The sequence below is a fragment of the Lissotriton helveticus genome, chromosome 2_1 (assembly GCF_964261635.1).
Source record: "Lissotriton helveticus chromosome 2_1, aLisHel1.1, whole genome shotgun sequence".
NCBI classification, from domain to species: domain Eukaryota; kingdom Metazoa; phylum Chordata; class Amphibia; order Caudata; family Salamandridae; genus Lissotriton; species Lissotriton helveticus.
In genome coordinates this window covers 1505400889-1505418685 of record NC_136059.1, presented here as the reverse complement: position 1 = coordinate 1505418685, position 17797 = coordinate 1505400889, and the positions used below count along the sequence as shown (strand labels likewise).

The 17797-nt window shown below is 41.5% G+C and overlaps 1 protein-coding gene across 1 annotated transcript in view; it reads left to right on the top strand.

Annotated features, from left to right (window-relative positions):
* Positions 1-17797, top strand: part of SDAD1 (SDA1 domain containing 1) — a 202501-nt gene that overhangs the window by 183021 nt on the left and 1683 nt on the right. The window contains exons 18-21 of the mRNA XM_078676393.1: positions 292-392; positions 11961-12151; positions 12251-12335; positions 12625-12786. Coding sequence (XP_078532519.1) covers positions 292-392; positions 11961-12151; positions 12251-12335; positions 12625-12786 — 539 coding nt within the window. The remainder of the gene's footprint in view (positions 1-291; positions 393-11960; positions 12152-12250; positions 12336-12624; positions 12787-17797) is intronic.

Here is a 17797-nt window from a genome sequence, read left to right as displayed (position 1 = left end):
AAGATTTTTAAAAAAGGTACTGCTAAAAATGTATTAAAGTCACAATCTGTCACACCTCCATCTCAGTAACATGCGCATTAAGTGGTAGGAATATTGTACGTACTTCCTACTTCACCAATTTTCTCCTGTACACATCAACTATTTGTCTCATTAAATGAGAAGGATTGATGAAAATGTGTGCTTTCTCAACTCATACTGTTAATAGTTCTGACAGAGACCATGTTAGACTTTATTGGTGTGGTAGAAATTATAGGTTGTGTATGTGATACTGTTTGCCATTTACCTTACCAGACGATTGGGAAAGTGCCAGTTTGAGTGAGGACGAAGGAGGCAGCGAGGATGGAGAATGGATTGATGTACATCATTCCTCAGATGAAGAACAACAAGAAATAGTAAGTCATCAGATGTTCGACCTTTAAATCCAATTTTTAATGTGTTTGGTCATTTTCAAAGCATATATGTTAGTGCACTTCATATCGTTTTTTATTTATTGATGCTGTGTCCCACACTGATGTGCCGATATTGCGGCAGAGGTAGTCACAGGAACATTTTTAGAAAAACACCCTTGTGTATGCCATGTATATTTTAGAATTAGCCTTGGTACAATAGATAAATGTTTGTTTATTTCTTCAATGTATTAAACTAAATCTTTGTCCTTAAGAAAGAGGTTTTAATGTTTGAGTCATTGTAAGCATTTAGTCTAAATCCCACTCTTTTGAAAGTGTTTGGGACCTACACACTAGAAATTCTGCTTGAGGTAGATTTGGCCTGACTGGTGAGATTGCTGAAAGAATTACAGTTATTAGAGAGATGTTCCAAGTTTGCACTTTAATTCCATTTCTACTTAATCTTTTTCTTAATGATTCAGATAAATAGTTAAGATTAATTATAATTTATCTTCCCATCCTCAATGTCTCAGTACTTTTGCAAGTGGATCATGCAGCTTTCTTGACATGCACTGAAAACTCTCTCAATCAACTTCTTTTGAAATTTAAAATTAATGCCTGCTGCCAAGGAACTTTACTGTAATAAAATGTAAAATTGTGGCTTTTGGCAGTGGGAGCAACTCTGATATTGAATAAAGGGATATTGAAATAACCAGCTTTCACCTTTTGGGGGCAGCTGGAACAAGTTTGAGTTGGTTCAATTAGATCTATACTTTAAAAGTTAAGTATTTCGTTCTAAGATATTGACATCTCCAGTGTCAGAGATGCTTCCAAAAACGATGCAAGCATGTACGGCGCTCCAGGCAAAATAACAGTTTTCCAGCCGTAGTGCTCCTAGTGCCCTGGAAAAAAGGGATAGATTTGGAACTTGGAATAGGAGAAAGTTATCAGGGGGTGCAGCATTTGCAACCGCTGGTCCTACGCGAAAGGATGATCAGGGGCAAAGAACGAAGGAAGTCTAGTAGACTTGCCCATCTAAAAGGCAGTAGAAACGAGAGCCATATACACAGAATCAGCTTTTCTATATGGAATATAACATGGTGGCGTAAACTGACAGGACCACCAACTAGGACCAAAGTAATTGTCACAAGAAAAACAAGCATTTACAGTGTAATAGGTCTTGCATTCTCTAAACTTTGACCTAATGGCATTGTAAATGAAAATGCCTTTTAGTTATGTGTACTTTATACTTCTTGTCATTGCTTGTTGTTTCGTGGACCTGTCATAAAATGTTTTATTGATTGGTCTTCACCCAGAGTGCTGCGTCCAGGAATTACCAATGCCATTGCGTGGGCAGCCGTGACGTGCGTGTATTGCGGACACAGTATAGATGCACTTTTTGCTCTTTTAATTCATTTTTAGTGTGTTACATCTTAAAAGTCTAACTCCCATTGATTTTTTTTTCTGTCTACTGAATATAGCGTGTACCTTGGGCATGTGGGGTTAGTGGGCATGCGATGACTTTAAAGTTCATGAACTTGCAGGAGAGATACGGTATTCCCTCTCATGTGACATCATAAGCATCGGAAAATGTACACATGAAAAAAACAAAGCCTTAGCGGAAGGGAAGACAAATAGATAACAATTTGCTGGCTATTTGGTACAAAGTGAAACGAGAACACGTGAATAAATCACGGCTTCCCCTCGTAAATTGTCTGATTTTAGGTAAATATTTTTTTTTCACCAAAACTTATTTTTCTTCATTATCGGTTATGAAAGAACTCTAAAAAAAATGTGCGTTCAGAATGCCCAGGCCCGGACCATGCACGTCCCGCACTGCAGGACACCGTGAACACTTTGTACAGCTGCCCGTAATCTGCCCCGTGTTACAATCAATCAACCCGCCTTCAGGTCCGCGGTATGATGGGGCACGCAGTCCTTGCCCCCAGAGTTTCTCCTTTCCTCCGCGCATTTTGTTTTTTAAATTGACTTATGTGAAATGACCACTGGTTTTGTCTATTTCCGGTGCCAATTACAGGTTTCTTTTTGTTACAATGCTTCTGAGATTGAAATATGGCATTAGAAGATGGACCTGTTCGTCCATTGAATTTTTCTGCACTGATGAGGCTTACCCATCCTGGGATGCCAGCTCCAAAGCCGTGTGTCACTTAAACATTGTCCAAACACCCTGGGTGAAATCAGGTGTTTCTGATGATGTTTTATAAGATACTGGAGCAAGCCCGACACCCAGCTTTTTGTGTGTAATGTGTTTCGCTTGAGACCAGAGCGTGTAAATTTACTCATGGTTGTTACTGATGCGGACCTTCATGAAATAGCACACATTTTGAAATCGTCCTATATGACGTGTTCGACAGCAGATTGTATGCTTGTTTCTACTTAGCTCATCCTGTACCTTTCCAGCAGCTGGTCGTAACTGCTCACTGCTAGCCCAAGTGTTCAGCGCCTTCTAACTTGGCGGGTGAAAAACAGGGGGATGATTCAGTTTAGGACAGAATCTTAGTACAAATCGAAAAAACAAAATACCCCTGACACCATAGATCACAAAGTCAATGTTTTGCCCAAAGGATTGTTTAATTATCCTTGGGTTAAATTCATTCAAATTCTTACATTTTTTCTTTTTTGTTATGCAAAAAAACACCAAGCCTGTCACAAAACAAGCTAGATCAAGGCCCCAATTGCCTTCTCTCTATATGTATACACACACATTAAAGGTGAAGAGACATTTTTTCAAAAAACATGTGCTCACAAATATATACAGTGCAAATAAAGAACATTTGAATATACAGTACATTTAACAGAAAAAATGTATATATGTCTCACAAAGGCAGTGTTACCGGACACTAACTCTAAAAGCACATATGATGTCCTAAAACATTCCTCAGGCAGGAGGTAGTCCTACTAAATTCTGTTGTGGTGAAGTAGAGTCAAGGTGGGTTGTTACTTCCCCATCCTCAACCTAATTTACTTATCCAACCAAGGGAGAGGTCAACAGTGATAATTAGAACTCAAGGAAAGAGCCCTATTTCATGGGTTCTGTATTGTCCAATAACGGGACCTAACTACAACTTGGTTCCGTGTCGATCCTTTCTGTTGATAGAGCCAACGCGTTTCGACCTTCTGACTGGCGATTCTTTGTGGGAAGGTCTTCTTGTCTCTAAGTACTGTCTTGTCCCTATGCCCCCATTAATTCAGGGGATCCCTCTGTGCCAACCCCAAAGTAGGTGGTGATGCTGCCCACAAAGCTAGCCCCGGAGCTGGCTGATGTATGGATGTAAAAAAGTTATCATCCATATGGTAAGGGAAGAAATCGAGGCTTACTTCAGTGATGAATCACTATGTGTACCTCTCCATATGCCAAGGATATTTAGAGGAAATTATTGGGTTAGATACAGATACCTGGGCAATGGAGAAGAAGTGCTATGGACTCATGGAGGATTATGATTCATACGTTGATCCGCCCGCCTCTTCAACAGTTTCTGTGAAGTCCTATCTTCTTTTAAGAAGGTATGCCAAGACACTATAATTGTAGCAAGGGAGAAATCTTTTCAGGCCCAGCAGCCCAAAGGCTGATAGCCAGGTGCTAAAGCTTTAGCTCCTGGTGGCAATTATGTTTAGTCCTCCCATCCATCACCTGAAATTCAGGGCGTTTTAATGTCTTTGAAGCAGAATACAAATTCCGTTCCTACAGCCTCTCTTGACAGTCCAAAAAACTTGACACTTTGGCTCACAAAGCTTTCCCACTGGCAACTTTGTTTTTACACACTGCTAATGCTACCTGTCTTTAGGACCTATATATTCGTGCTTTATGAGGACTAGCAAAACGTTGTGGTCAGTATGCCAGAGCACAGGAATAGGCCACTTCCACACCTGGTGAGTAATTAACTTGTTGCATCCAAACGCAAACTAAAATGTGGCTTTAACTTTAGGGACTGCGTCCCATTCTAAGGGTGCAGTTATCATGCTATGGTAACAGATGTGGGGGCATTCCACAATTTTTTAAGTCGGGCCTGGGCAGCGCATGCGCTGCTCTGCAAGTCTTGCAGTATCTGAGTATGGAGTTGAAGCCCCGCTCACTCTTAGCCCCTATCTGTCATTGGCTTGTGTCATTGTCCTTTGTAAATGCTGGCTTCTGATTCGTGAATAGGCTTGTCTGTCCCTCCTTAGTACCGCCTTGTCTTCATTTGTAACCTCCCATGAGGACTCAACCTTTTACTTCTGTTGTTACACTGTATGTCTTATTTAGTCTATAAGCACTATTTTCTTTAATGTTGTTGTAAAGCTTTTATTCGACACTTTGTCATAAAGCCAACACACACATATAATACATACAATTTAGTCATCATTAAAAAAGAAAAAAATGTTTTGGTTAAAATTAGTGATACATTATCAACCATACTAATGTGCAAATTCAATGGGTACAAGTATACATAAAGTGCAGGTCCAGTGCCATTATTTACAAAAATTCGTAACGTGATTCCATACATTTCTTAAACATTTATAAACAATCTTCAATCCGGATATCTTACAAGACCATAATTTAAAAACGATTAAAACATTATAAATAATTAAAAATGCCAGATAAAACAATCTTATAATAACATTCCAAGTTTCTTTCTAGTTATGCAAACACCATGGAGATACCTACTTAAACCGAATATTAATAGTTTCGTAGTAGAAGATCTAAGTATACGCTCTGCCTCTTTGAATGACCTTGTACCCATATCTCTACAAAGTGGTATGATCCATTTCTTGCGTAGTGATACATATAACTGACAGAAAAAGAGAATATGAGCCTCGTCTTCTTTACATTTTAAATCACACAATTTGCAATTTCGGTCTTTACTTACCCCACCCCACCGATGAGTATTAGCATTAATTTGCAAGACCCCGTATCTAAATTGCAAATAAACAGATTTGGCCAGAGGTGGCTCAATTTCATCCATAAAATATTCAAACGAGGGATGGTCCTTAAATTGCAAAAACTTTTGAGTTAAAATACCAGTAGCTTGTCCGTATACATTAATATTCACATAATACCAATAAGCAGATTTCACTTGTTCCTTGCAAATATTTGGCGAGGTGATTGACAATGCTGGTGTTTCCCAGAAATGTGATAAGCCAATTTTTATCAGCCGATAGGAAACATGTCTCAACCACTTAATTGAGTTAAAAGTATCCAACTCCCTTACTTCCACTAAACCTGCTCTATAATCAGCCAGTTCCGGGGTAGACCATAATCTCACCCAATAAAGCAATGGTCTTAGCCAGCACAAGTAACCTGTGCGTTTTAGATTAATGTCCAGATAAACTGGCACTAGTGGTGTTCTTACTGGGATTCTTAATAGACGTCTAAAGAATATATTTTCCTCTATGTCAAATGATTTTTTTGTGTAGGGTCCCCAAATCTCGGCACCATATAGGGTGGCGGATTGTGCTTTGGCTTTGAATACTTCAATCGCCGGGGTTATGGCTTTTGAAGTCCTCCCACCATGTATTTTTAAAATAGGGAGGGAATTCTGCTTCAATATTAACCTACTTTTTGATAGTTGGTTTATCCAAGACAGTCTACTATTCAGCCTGATGCCCAGATAATCAAATGCGTCCACATAGTCAAGTTTGGTGCTGTTTAAGACTAAGTTCTTCTTGAATGTTTTAGAGGGGTTAATAGCCATGTATTTAGTTTTAGATGAGTTAATTTCTAACCCTTTTAACTCACAGTAACTGTTGAATTTATTTATTAGGTTTTGCAAACCTTTTGGCGTTTGGGATATTAGGATGGTGTCATCCGCAAATAGCAATGCTGTTACTGCCTCATTGCACAATTTAGGAGAATCATGGTTACATTGAGCTAGGTAGTGGGGGATGTCGTTTACAAATAGGGAGAAAAGGGTTGGGGCTAATACGCACCCTTGCCTTACCCCCCTTTTTACTGGGATGGCTCGAGTAAGTTCACCATTCCTTCCCCACCTAACTTTGGCAAAATTACCAGTATGGAGTCTTATAAGATTAACCAATAATTCATCCGGGACACCCATTTTCTTTAAACAATCCCATAATAAATTGCGGGGAACAAGATCAAACGCTGAGCGTAGATCTACAAATGCATCATAGATACTACACTTCTTTATCTTAATGTATTTCCAGCATATACACATAAATCTATACACCTGATCTACCGTGCTTGTCTTTATTCTGAATCCAGCTTGGAATTTAGAAAGAATTTCGGATTCCTCAATCCAGTTTAAAAGCCGATTTAAAATATGTCTGGCAAATATTTTCTGTAAAATATCAATTAAACTAATTGGTCTGTAGTTACCCGGATTGTAACGATCCCCTTTTTTATAGATTGTCACAATTTCTGCTCCCTTCCATGATTCTGGGATCGGGGTTCCCAGTAAAATAGAATTACATAAAAAATTTATATAGGGGCACCATACTTCAACGTTATGGGAGAATAAATCACCAGGTAATTTGTCAGGGCCTGGGGCCTTGCCTGCCTTTATTGCCTGTATTGCACACAAAGTTTCTTTGGTACTGAACTTCACTGTGTCAATATCCTGTGGGAAAAAAACGGAATTATTGTACTCAGAGGGTGACCCTACCTCATCATACAAACCAACAAAGTGATCAAACCACACATTTTCATCCAAATAAAAATCCCTATTGGAGCTGCCTGTTTTGTTATTCTTGGCTATCAAGTTCCAGAAGGTGCATTGATCGTGACTCCTAGCAGCACTCAGGAGATCCTCCCAGATTAAATCATCCCATTCTCTTTTTGCATTTTGCAGAAGATTTTTATATTCCTGTCTGCATTCTCTTACCCTCAACTGATCTTTAGATTTCACGGCAATGATTAACTTAGTTTTAGCTAGGTGACACTGTTTATTGAACCATGGTGTCTCTAGTTCCAATTGCCTCTTTGTGATATCTTTTTTACTTGTACAACTTTTACTCAGAAGAGGAGTTAGAGATTCGACTAGATGATAATGCATTTTCAAAACCTCAGGGGATCCCAACCTTAAGTTTTTATATAGAGGGATGATATCTATAAAAGCATTGTAAATTCCCAGAAGCGTCTCCTCTTTTGCTAAAATATGAGGCCATTTAATGGCTTTCCTATTATTGGAAACAACAACCTCAGACACCTCCTTCTCACTTTCCATTATACTGTTGTGTCAAAAAGGGATCCAACACTAACTCTAGTATTAGTGGGAAATGATCGCTCTCTGGTCTGTTCACGACCTTAAAGGCCAGCAGTAGGTACCATAGGTTAGTTGAGATCCACATGAAATCAATCAAAGATTTGGATAGCCCTTTACTAAATGTGGTATTAGCCGGCTTATCCGGATCTAATCGCCCATTGCATGCCCTCAAATCGTGGGTCACAGTCAATTCATATATCTGCATAGCGGCCACTGTACATCTTACAGATTTAATATTATCCAAAAGTGGGATATCAAGAGATTTGTCTTCATTTTCCAATAGATTTTCGAGCCCTACTATGGGCTCGAACTGGCAGTTAAGATCCCCACCTATAAATATTTTGGAATCGGGCTCTAAGTTGCACAAATAAGAGCTAAGTTGTTCAATAATCAAAGATTCCTTATTTTGTGGGGAAGGTCTATTGTAGACATTTATCATATACACATGACCCATATCTTTCGTAGATACCTTAACACCAAGTAAATCATTGGAAGCAAGGTTCAGGGGTGTTACAATAACATCTAAGGATATACTTGTCCAAATTATTAGTCCCCCTGAAGGTCTACCTCTCACCGATGCCATTGCCCCACAATAAAAAGCTTTATAACCAAGTCTATGTACAATATTGATAGCCCAGGTTTCCTGTAGAAATATAATGTCATGCTCCTCCATAAAGGAGCCCCAGTTACTGTCACAGAGATTCCTAGACAGGCCGCGATATTCCATGACATTATTTTTAGAGCTCGGGCGGGCTTACTGGGCATTTGGCAAGCTGGGTCGCTGTTATTTATGATCAATATTTCCTCCTCGTTGCATAACTCCGTAAAATTTTCCCCACAGTTCTGATCATTGGATGCTTTATTATCCCATGATAATGAATCACGGCCCGGAGCTTTACTGTCGTCATTTGGGACCAGTCCTTGATGGTTAACCAGATGTTTTCCAGGCATATTCTCTGCCTGCAAAGGCCCCGGTATCTCTATTTCTGGATTCGATACAATAGTACATGAATTTAATGTGTCACCTGATTCATGCTGATATGCACTCAAGATAGAGGAGGGCAATCCATTAGGGTCATCGTCCTTATCTTCTTGTCAATGACCCAACCATGACCAATTACTATCCGATCCCAAGTTCCTTTCAACTGGAGTTGGAGGATCGAAAAATGAGTATCTATTGGTAATTGGGACCGAATATTGTGGGGCTCTGCTTCCTTGATTCCGTTGCATTGGATAAAAGTAGCTTAAATCACAGGTTCCAATTACTTGGTTGCCTCTTCGTGGATGTTGACTATATACAAGTTCTGCTACAGAAGGATCTTTAAAGTTAACCAGTATACAGTCCCCTTCTATATCTTTAGACCTAGTACCCAGCCAACTGACTCTACGAACTTGAATAACTTGGCAATTTACAGAGTGAGGGAGAGGTCTATTTTCCTTTAGCCAGTATAAAGTCTTGTTTTTTAATTCATCATACGACTCCCTTTTATTCGGTTTCAATGGGGGAACCCCGGTAAGAACTACCACATATGGTTGGCATCCTGGTGGCAAATGGGCGTTTGGGACTTTCTTTAACATCTGTAGTCCTGTGGTGGAGACAGACGTTTGGGCTTTGATATTATTACCATTAGCTGAAGGTCCCAATCCATTAAGTTGTTTTGTGGGTTCCAAAGTCTGGGGGTTAGTAATGTTTGGTATATGATGTATTTTACGCGGTGCAGGCTTCGGGGGAGCAACCAATTGTTTTCCGCTGCCCAGTGGTAAAACTTTCGGGAGCTCCCGGCTTAAGTCTCCCAATACGGCACTAGTTCTGCTTTGATCTGCTGCAGCCCTACCAGTCCTCGGTGGGCATGGTGGTTGCATAGGTTTGGGTGATACTATACTCTTCTCCTCCCTTACATTATCTTGGCCAGACTTCGAGTGAAGTTTAATCAACGTTTTTATAGAAAAAAAGTTGTCCAAGGATGTTTGCTCGAATCTGTCCAGACGGTCTGATAACCCTTTCAACCTATCAGTTATTGGCAGCAGTAAGGATGTCATAAGCAATTGGATCCGCTCCATCAAAAAATCTGTTGCTGGCAGTTCTTCATGATTGGTTCCCGGGACAGCAGCCACATCAATGTCAACCGAAACATTAGATTGATCACAGCTCGGAGGTTCAGTACGTTCCACCTCATTAATCGTAGAATCATTAACAACTGCTTTGATGTGTGTTCCCACATTCATATAGTTTTTACGAATTCTTTTTAGAGTCTTTAATCTATATGCCTTGCGCGGGGTGAGTTGTCTTTTTCGTTTTATTGCAGCCCTTCGAACCTTCTGAGTAGGCGATTGCAAATTTAAGTCTGTCGGTGTATCATGTACAATTATTATAGGCAAAGCAGGGGCAGCTGACGCTACAGTATTCAGAGCGTTTCCATGTACAATATTAGTTGGCATTGCGCTTACTGATACAGGATCAGTTGTAATTTGAAAAGGATCATTGTCCGGTCTCGAGTAGACAGTACGTGGTAGCTGGTCGCTTGGAGCAATAGGAGTAAATGATTCAGGTTGGATATCATTCGGAGGAGATTTGGCGTGCGCAAGGGACCCTGTGGAGGATCGCTTGTGCGCCAAATATTCACGTGAGAGTCTGCGTTCTGCTAGAATGATCTCCTTCTCTACAACAGAAACTGCACGTGTAATAAAGTTATCCATGGTCCCTATTGTAGAATTCCCCCCTCTCCGTGCGTTTCTACCTGAGCGAGTTGACATAGGGGAGTATGTAGACATGTACGAATACTTAGCATAAAAAATCCAGATACTATGTACCTTTGCGCAATGGGCCTCTGGGTCGCCTCTGGCGTTAGGGGGATGGCCCGTCCCGGCCCCTGCTGGCCCCGGACGGCCACAGACGGCCCGCCCTTTGCCCGGGCTTCGCCTGGCGTCCCGCCTGCGTCCCGCAGAGCGTGCTCTCTCCCGATGTTGTAGGAAGGGCGGCGAGGGGCGGGGCACGCAGGGGGGCGCTGACCGGATGTAACGTGGTCAAGCAGGGACTCCTGGGATAGTCAGTCCCTGCCGCGCTACCCCTGCAGCCTCCGCCGATGGTGTGCTCCAACAGCCAGCAAGTGAGGGCAAACAGCGTTGGTGGGTTAATTGGTCCCACGTATCGAAGCGGCTCCCGCGCAGCGGGAGCGGCGAGCCGTGAACGGACAGCAACAGACCGCAAACAGCCAAAGTAAGTGATTTAGGCAGGCTCCCAAGTCGTCGTCCCGAATACTCCACACAGGGTCACAGTGGTCAATGCCCAGAACTCTCCTTTTGTTCGTTTTGCCGGCGGGGGCGGGGCACGCAGGGGGGCGCTGACCGGATGTAACGTGGTCAAGCAGGGACTCCTGGGATAGTGAGTCCCTGCCGCGCTACCCCTGCAGCCTCCGCCGATGGTGTGCTCCAACAGCCAGCAAGTGAGGGCAAACAGCGTTGGTGGGTTAATTGGTCCCACGTATCGAAGCGGCTCCCGCGCAGCGGGAGCGGCGAGCCGTGAACGGACAGCAACAGACAGCAAACAGCCAAAGTAAGTGATTTAGGCAGGCTCCCAAGTCGTCGTCCCGAATACTCCACACAGGGTCACCTGGTTTTCTTTAATGAGTTTCTCCTACTGCAGGCACTACATGCTTTACTGCAACATTCAGCACGCCCCGCGCACTTTCACTTTCCAAGCAGCCCGGGACAATGACGGCTGCTTCTTTGAATAAGTCTTGTATTTACAAGAGTTTGAGCTATTGGCATTGTAAATGACAGTGCCTTTTTATATGTGTGTTAATTATCAAAACAGATAAATAAAAGGCATTGTCATTTACAATGCCAATAGCTTAAACCTCGCAAATGCGAGACCTATTGCATTGCAAATGCTTGTCTATATTTGGTGGCAGAAGCACGTTTGTCTGGTTCAAACACCAAATCTGCCTAAACTCGTCTTTTGTAATTGATATTTGGAGATTCATTTTTTGGACGTATATTTAAGAAGATTCATTTATAAGCAAGCTGTGATTGTAGACTACTTATTTCCTGTCAGTGTCTCCTCTAATGCAACTTGCACCACTTTTTTAAAGCTAATGTGGTAGATTCTAGGCTATATTTTTCTGAATATGTCTCTTTTAAAGAATTGACCCTTAGGCGTGTCTTATCATTTTCTCTTTGTCTTCAAAATCGAATTGTTTCTGTTAGGTATTAAATGAACAATGAATCCAGTTTCCCTATAAAGTAAATATGTTATACAGACGTGAAGAAGAAATAAAACACATGTATGCACATTCATGTGTAAAAATATTTTTATGCTCAAATGTTTCATACACAAACTTTACTTTTCCAGGCAGAAAAAATCAAAGCCATACCAGTCGAAGAGCGGAAAGCCAAAGCAGCAGCTGTTAGTGGTAGCAGAATATTAACCCAAGACGATTTCAAGAAAATCCGCCTCGCCCAGATCAGTAAGGAAGTTGACTCTGCGCCTGGCAAAGCAAAGAAGAGAAAGAATGTTGAGATAGACAGCGAGGAGGAAAGCAGGTACCAGGGAGAAAAGAACCTCATTCATGTTGTGGGCTCAGGCCTTCCTTCTCTGATGTTTTAGCTCTCTAACTAAATACTTTGTCTTTCCAATGGCAGGGGAGAGTTGCTTACGCTGCGAGATATTGAACATCTTCATAAAAAACCCAAATCTGATAAAGAAACAAGACTAGCGACTGCTATGGTGAGGAGCCTGTTCTCTCTTTTGTTTGTTGCTCAATAAGACAGTGATGCTAAATCTGGGGCAAATAAAAGCAATTGAGCATTAGTATTCTGATGTATGAAAGTATGCCCCTGCACCACAGACTAATGTTGTTTCTTACTTGGAAAAATTTACTTTTTGTATACTTCACCAATTTGTGTCATCTCAATGGAAATTTGAAGGAAGATTTTGAGATTTCGACTGGCTTGCTTTTTCATTACTTATCAAGAAAGCACCTCCTCTTCTCACTTTTGCCTTTTTTTTTTGACAGACTGGGAAGCCGGACAGGAAAGAATTTGTCAAAAAGAAAACTAAAATGAATCCGTTTGCCAGCACCACCAATAAGGAAAAGAAAAAGAACAAAAGTTTCATGATGGTGCGCCACAGCCAGAATGTCCGGACAAAGAACAAACGCTCCTTTCGGGACAAGCAGGTGAGCTCAGTCTACGCGCCACTTAATTGATCCAATTGGCTCCATGGTTAGTGGTCAATTGTCTGACATTTTTCTTTGCACATGCATTAACGCCTGCCACGGTGATATTTGTTTGCAATTTATATAGCTCTTCCCATGCCCCTTGCAAGACCCTAAGCTTACACATTTATATGTCATGGTCATTTACTGAAAATGTGACATGTTGTGGAAAAATGTCCGATTCACTTCACGAGTGGAAAGTTTGTGAAAAGTGCCCATCCCAGGTATGTGCAAATGCCTCGGCGGTCAAGTGGTTAATGAGAGCTCTGATGATTATGGTCAAACCCGTGGCTTTCGTATATAATCTCGGGTTGGAGTGCGTTTGTTTTAAACTGTCTGTCATTCTTTTGAACAGACCAGAAGTCTATATATATGTATGTAAAGTATACTATGAGATACACTGGTCCAGGGCTTCTTTAAAATCACAAAACTACAAGATGCATTATTATTGTAACGTACATTTTGGATGATTTATTGCTCGCAGTTCATGAACATCATGACACCTCTCTTACACTCAACAAAAATCAGTGGTGGCATGATCCAAATTCTTCATGTCACTGATGACTTCCTTCCATATTCACTTTCTAGCCTCTAGTTACACCTCACTGCTGATGTTGCAAGTGCAACACCTGACTCACGACAAAAAAAAGCCTAAACTTTCTTCATGGGCTCAAGGAAAAAATGCTTGTGATTGGTTCACGTGCTGCTCAAGTACTCCTTGTGTGCAGTTTATAGTGTGTTGCTCAACACTTCATTTCTGTTTCCTGAATAATTATAGTAAACATTTTGTGTACTACCAGTCCCCAAGATTGGAAAAATTACCGCTATATGTTAATACCGGAGACCCTCAAACTAGCTTTCTTTTGTCAGATTACCGAAGCAGTGTGTTTATATTTGTGTAGTATTCAGGTCTTTTACGCCCATCTCTTTGTGCTCCTATCTTCTACTTTTGCTCAGAGTAGTCCTTCTCTCTCTTCATCCGAATATCCAGAGGCTCCACCTTCATGCCTGGAGATTGAGGAGGACAATCAGAGTATCTCTGATTTGCCCTTCGAGGTAGTGGATGCCATCTTGGTGGCATGATACCGCTCCACCAAATGTGTTTTCTGGTCGATGGTCAAGTTTTGTTTCTTGGTGCTCTAAGGCAAGGTATGGGCCTCCTGAAAGTGCATTTGTCCAATTTGCTGTGCTTAGCTCTTATCCTAGCCCGACAAGACTTTGCTTTGGGCACTGTTCAAGGTTGTTTGTCGGTCTTTCAGGCTTTTCTTTACCCAATAAGCTTTCCTTAGTCAAGATACCTTTTTTTGATGCGTTCCTTGAAGGGGTTGTTTTACACATTCTATTCACTCCTTTGTCTTTTGTTTTGTTTCAGTGTGACTTTAATTCTGTGCTCTCCTTTCTGGTGGATTCAATGCAGTGCTTAATTTGTAAAAAACGAAGTGCCAGGGCCCTCGGCAGGAGGGCAAAGCAACTTGCATTGCCCCTGCCAGAGCTGCTAATGACTGTACCAGCACAGCTACTAACCATCTCACCCCTAAAAGTGTGACAGTACATGCTATTCCAGACCACTAAAAGCTATAGGAATGGCTCAGGCAGCAGGTAGTTGTCCTTTTTAATGCATATTAAATAATTAAATAACTGTTGTTGTGCTAATTTCAAAGGTAGCAAACCGCGCCCCATGTGACCGACTGCCATACGAGCTAGTGTTTACTATTAAGTGCTGGTGCTGAGCACCGGAACCCACTGGCACAAATTAAGCACTCTCAGCGTTCGAGCCCATACATAGTTGCTTCTTAAGACTCTTCACTTAACTTTGGTAATGATCTTTCTGGTGGATACCCCATCTACCTGGAGATTCCTCACTGATTCCCTGACCTGACTGTTCTGAGTAATAGTTATGCACATTTGGTAATAAGGTTCCAAGTTGGTTTTATGCACTGCAATCTCTTGAGCCTTCCCTCTTTCTCTGGGGATGTTGGGGGCTTGGGGTGGGGTGGTTGGGGAGGGGGGATTGTAAAAGGAGGGACAGAAACAGACGTCAGCGCATTGGGCATCATGACAAGTGAGGTGCTAGAGTCTAGTTTGACACATGGTGCCACTTTTCAGCACACAAGAGCTATTTCAACTTTTCCAGAGCCAGGCTAGTGTCTGGAGGAGGTTCAGGAGGAAAGGAATTGGTAGGTATATAGAATATACACCAGAATGTTAACTACCAAAGGTTGGTAACTTGTTAATTGGATTTGTAGTTATGCCATATTTCTTTTCCAAAGCATTCCACTTTATTTTCTCTAGTGTATCGTTTTTCTTGATTTTACAGAAATCAGAGTTGAGAAGATTAACTTTTGTGCCCGCTCTCTCAAACTTGATTTTGTAAGTCCTCTATGACTCCAGTTATCCTTACCATATCTGGTCTTGGAGTGGTCTTATCCTCTGACTGTATTTTATTCTTGCCATATCGGGTCTTTAAGTGGCCCTGTTCTCCATTCCAGTTGTTCTGTGTGCTCCATTGCAGTGGAGAACTATGAGGGAGATGTAATGCCTGTTTTGTTGGACTTGGTTTGGTATTGTGTTTTTGGTCTTCTCTTTATCATCTTATGACTGCACGGCTCAGGATCCACGGATTGCTAGGCACCACAGTGACATTGCTTTGTTATGTCCTGTCTCATGTCAGAAGGTATGGGCCTGGTAACACAATATCTGTGCTTGCGTGCCTGATTTGCCCTTGCACCTTTTTTAGACAACCACTGTTGCAGTTTTGAATCCTAACTTATTTCACCGTGGTGCCAACAGGTTCCAGGGTTATAAAGGATGGCATGCCTATACTCATCTAGTTACTTAAATAAACACTGGTAGTAAGGTTCCTCTCCATCTCTGTCGTCCGGAGGCCCGTGAGGACGGGTATAGCAATGCTCCTGTAAATGAGGAGTGTCAATCTCTTCTAGTCTCTTCTGAGACCAACTAGTAGGCCTGTGCCACAGGTCTGATTGTAGAGGCGAGGGTGGGCTAACCGGGGCAGGAAACAAGCACTTTCTGTCTGTACCCTTGCGGGTTCACACTAGACCCTGTCATATTTGTCTGTTCAGGTTCTTGCCACCCAGCCTGCAGCTCACAGGCTGTGACAATGGCTGCTTCCTTCAGCCCGGACTCAGGGTCCGCCTTTTCCCTCCTTCCACATTAACCACATGACATGTGGCTGCAGCCTGAAAATGTCCTCGCTCTAATTGCTTCTTAGGCTCTGGACTTTTCCCAGGGTCTTCATTTGATGGGCGCATTACAGACCGGATTAGTGACTGGTTGTGGCGTGAAGCGGCTCTATTGCCCCTCCCAGAAGGACCCATCTATAGCTGTGAGTTTGGATCTTTGTTCATTGAGCAAGGTGGGGCCACGAAGGACCTCTGTATGGAAGTATAACATTTAGAGAGGACTTAAGACCCAAACACCTTCCAACCACTAAAGTAAAATATAAAATAAACTATTATGAAGGAATAGGTTGTTAGGGTTTTATTGATTCGAAAAGGCTCATTTTCTTGTCTCGTCCCTAAAGAAAATTAAGTTTGGTTCAAGTGGTCCTTGACGATACTTTTGTATTTGACTGTATTTATCCAGCCAGGCCTCCTGAAGATTCCTTGACATATTTCCATACACAGATTGCCCAATGGTGGTATGAAAAAAAGTTTTTGTTAAGTTGAAAACCTCCATATAATCACTGCTTATTGCAAACGTCAGAATCTTTTTCCTCAAACTCCTGCTAATAAGATCGATGTTTTACAGGTAAGGGTTGAAACAAATAAAGATAATTGGCAAACGCTGATTATTTTATTTATTTATTTATTTATTTATTTTGTCCTCATTCATGCGATCTTTATTGTTTAAAGCAAACTGGGTGACCTCACACTGTGTGCCCTCGGGAATTGAGGTGAAGTCCAAGTCTTAAAACAAAACACTTCCATGAGTTATTTTTTCACTGTTCCAGCCACTATAACTCTTAAAGTTTCGATCGCGCCTGTTTAAATCATTGGACATCCCCTCCTATCCTACCGCCTATAATTGTCCCATAGTTCCCAGTGTTTCGTACACTTACAGACCCCTCTGGCTCTATCCAAATTTCTAAATGTTTCTATTGATCGAACCCATTCACCAACCTTAGGAGAACTGGGCAGAATCCAGTTTATACAAATCTCGCGTCTAGCAAGAAGTATAAATGTAAACAAAAGGTACTTCTGTTTTTTGGTTAAACCAAAACTGAACTCTTCAGGATCCAGAATACCAAAAATAATAGTAAAAGCTCTTACCTTAACAATCGTGTTAAGACTCTTATCAATAACCTTACCAACTCCGCTCCAAAATTGATCAAGGTGGTGGCATGAGTAGAACATATGAATATCATTAACATCCTTATCGTCACATTTTGGGCATTTTCGCATCACCTGGGAGCTCATTTTTGATAGCCTTTCAGGGGTCCAATAAGATCTGTGCAAAGTAAACAAATGATTTTTCCTAAGAGGTGCAGAAATTATAATGTGCCATAAATAAGTGCAGGATACTTGCCATGCTTGTTGCAAGTCTTGAACTGGGAAAATCTTCTTCCATTTAAGATCTGGAGTGTTGTCGTCTGCATCCTTCTTCTCCACCAAGTACCAATACCACTTGGATACTTCTTTCTTTCCAGCTACTTTAAGGAATTCATCCTCTAAATTTGACTCAGAGTCTGGCCAGGTTCCTTGTTCTTTAGACCAGCCAAGCAACTGGTAAAATTTAAATCTTGATGTTTCATTCTTCGTTATTGCCGTTAGCTCATCCCATGATTTTAAGACACCATTTTTCAAAAGATCTCCCCACCTGGATATTCCAGCTCTTTTCAAAGGCACCGCTAGTAGATCTTTCAAACAATCAGGAGTTCCTGGAGAGTCCCATATCGGTGCTTGTGGGCTATAATATGGGAATTGCCATGTTTTCCTTATATCTGACCAGA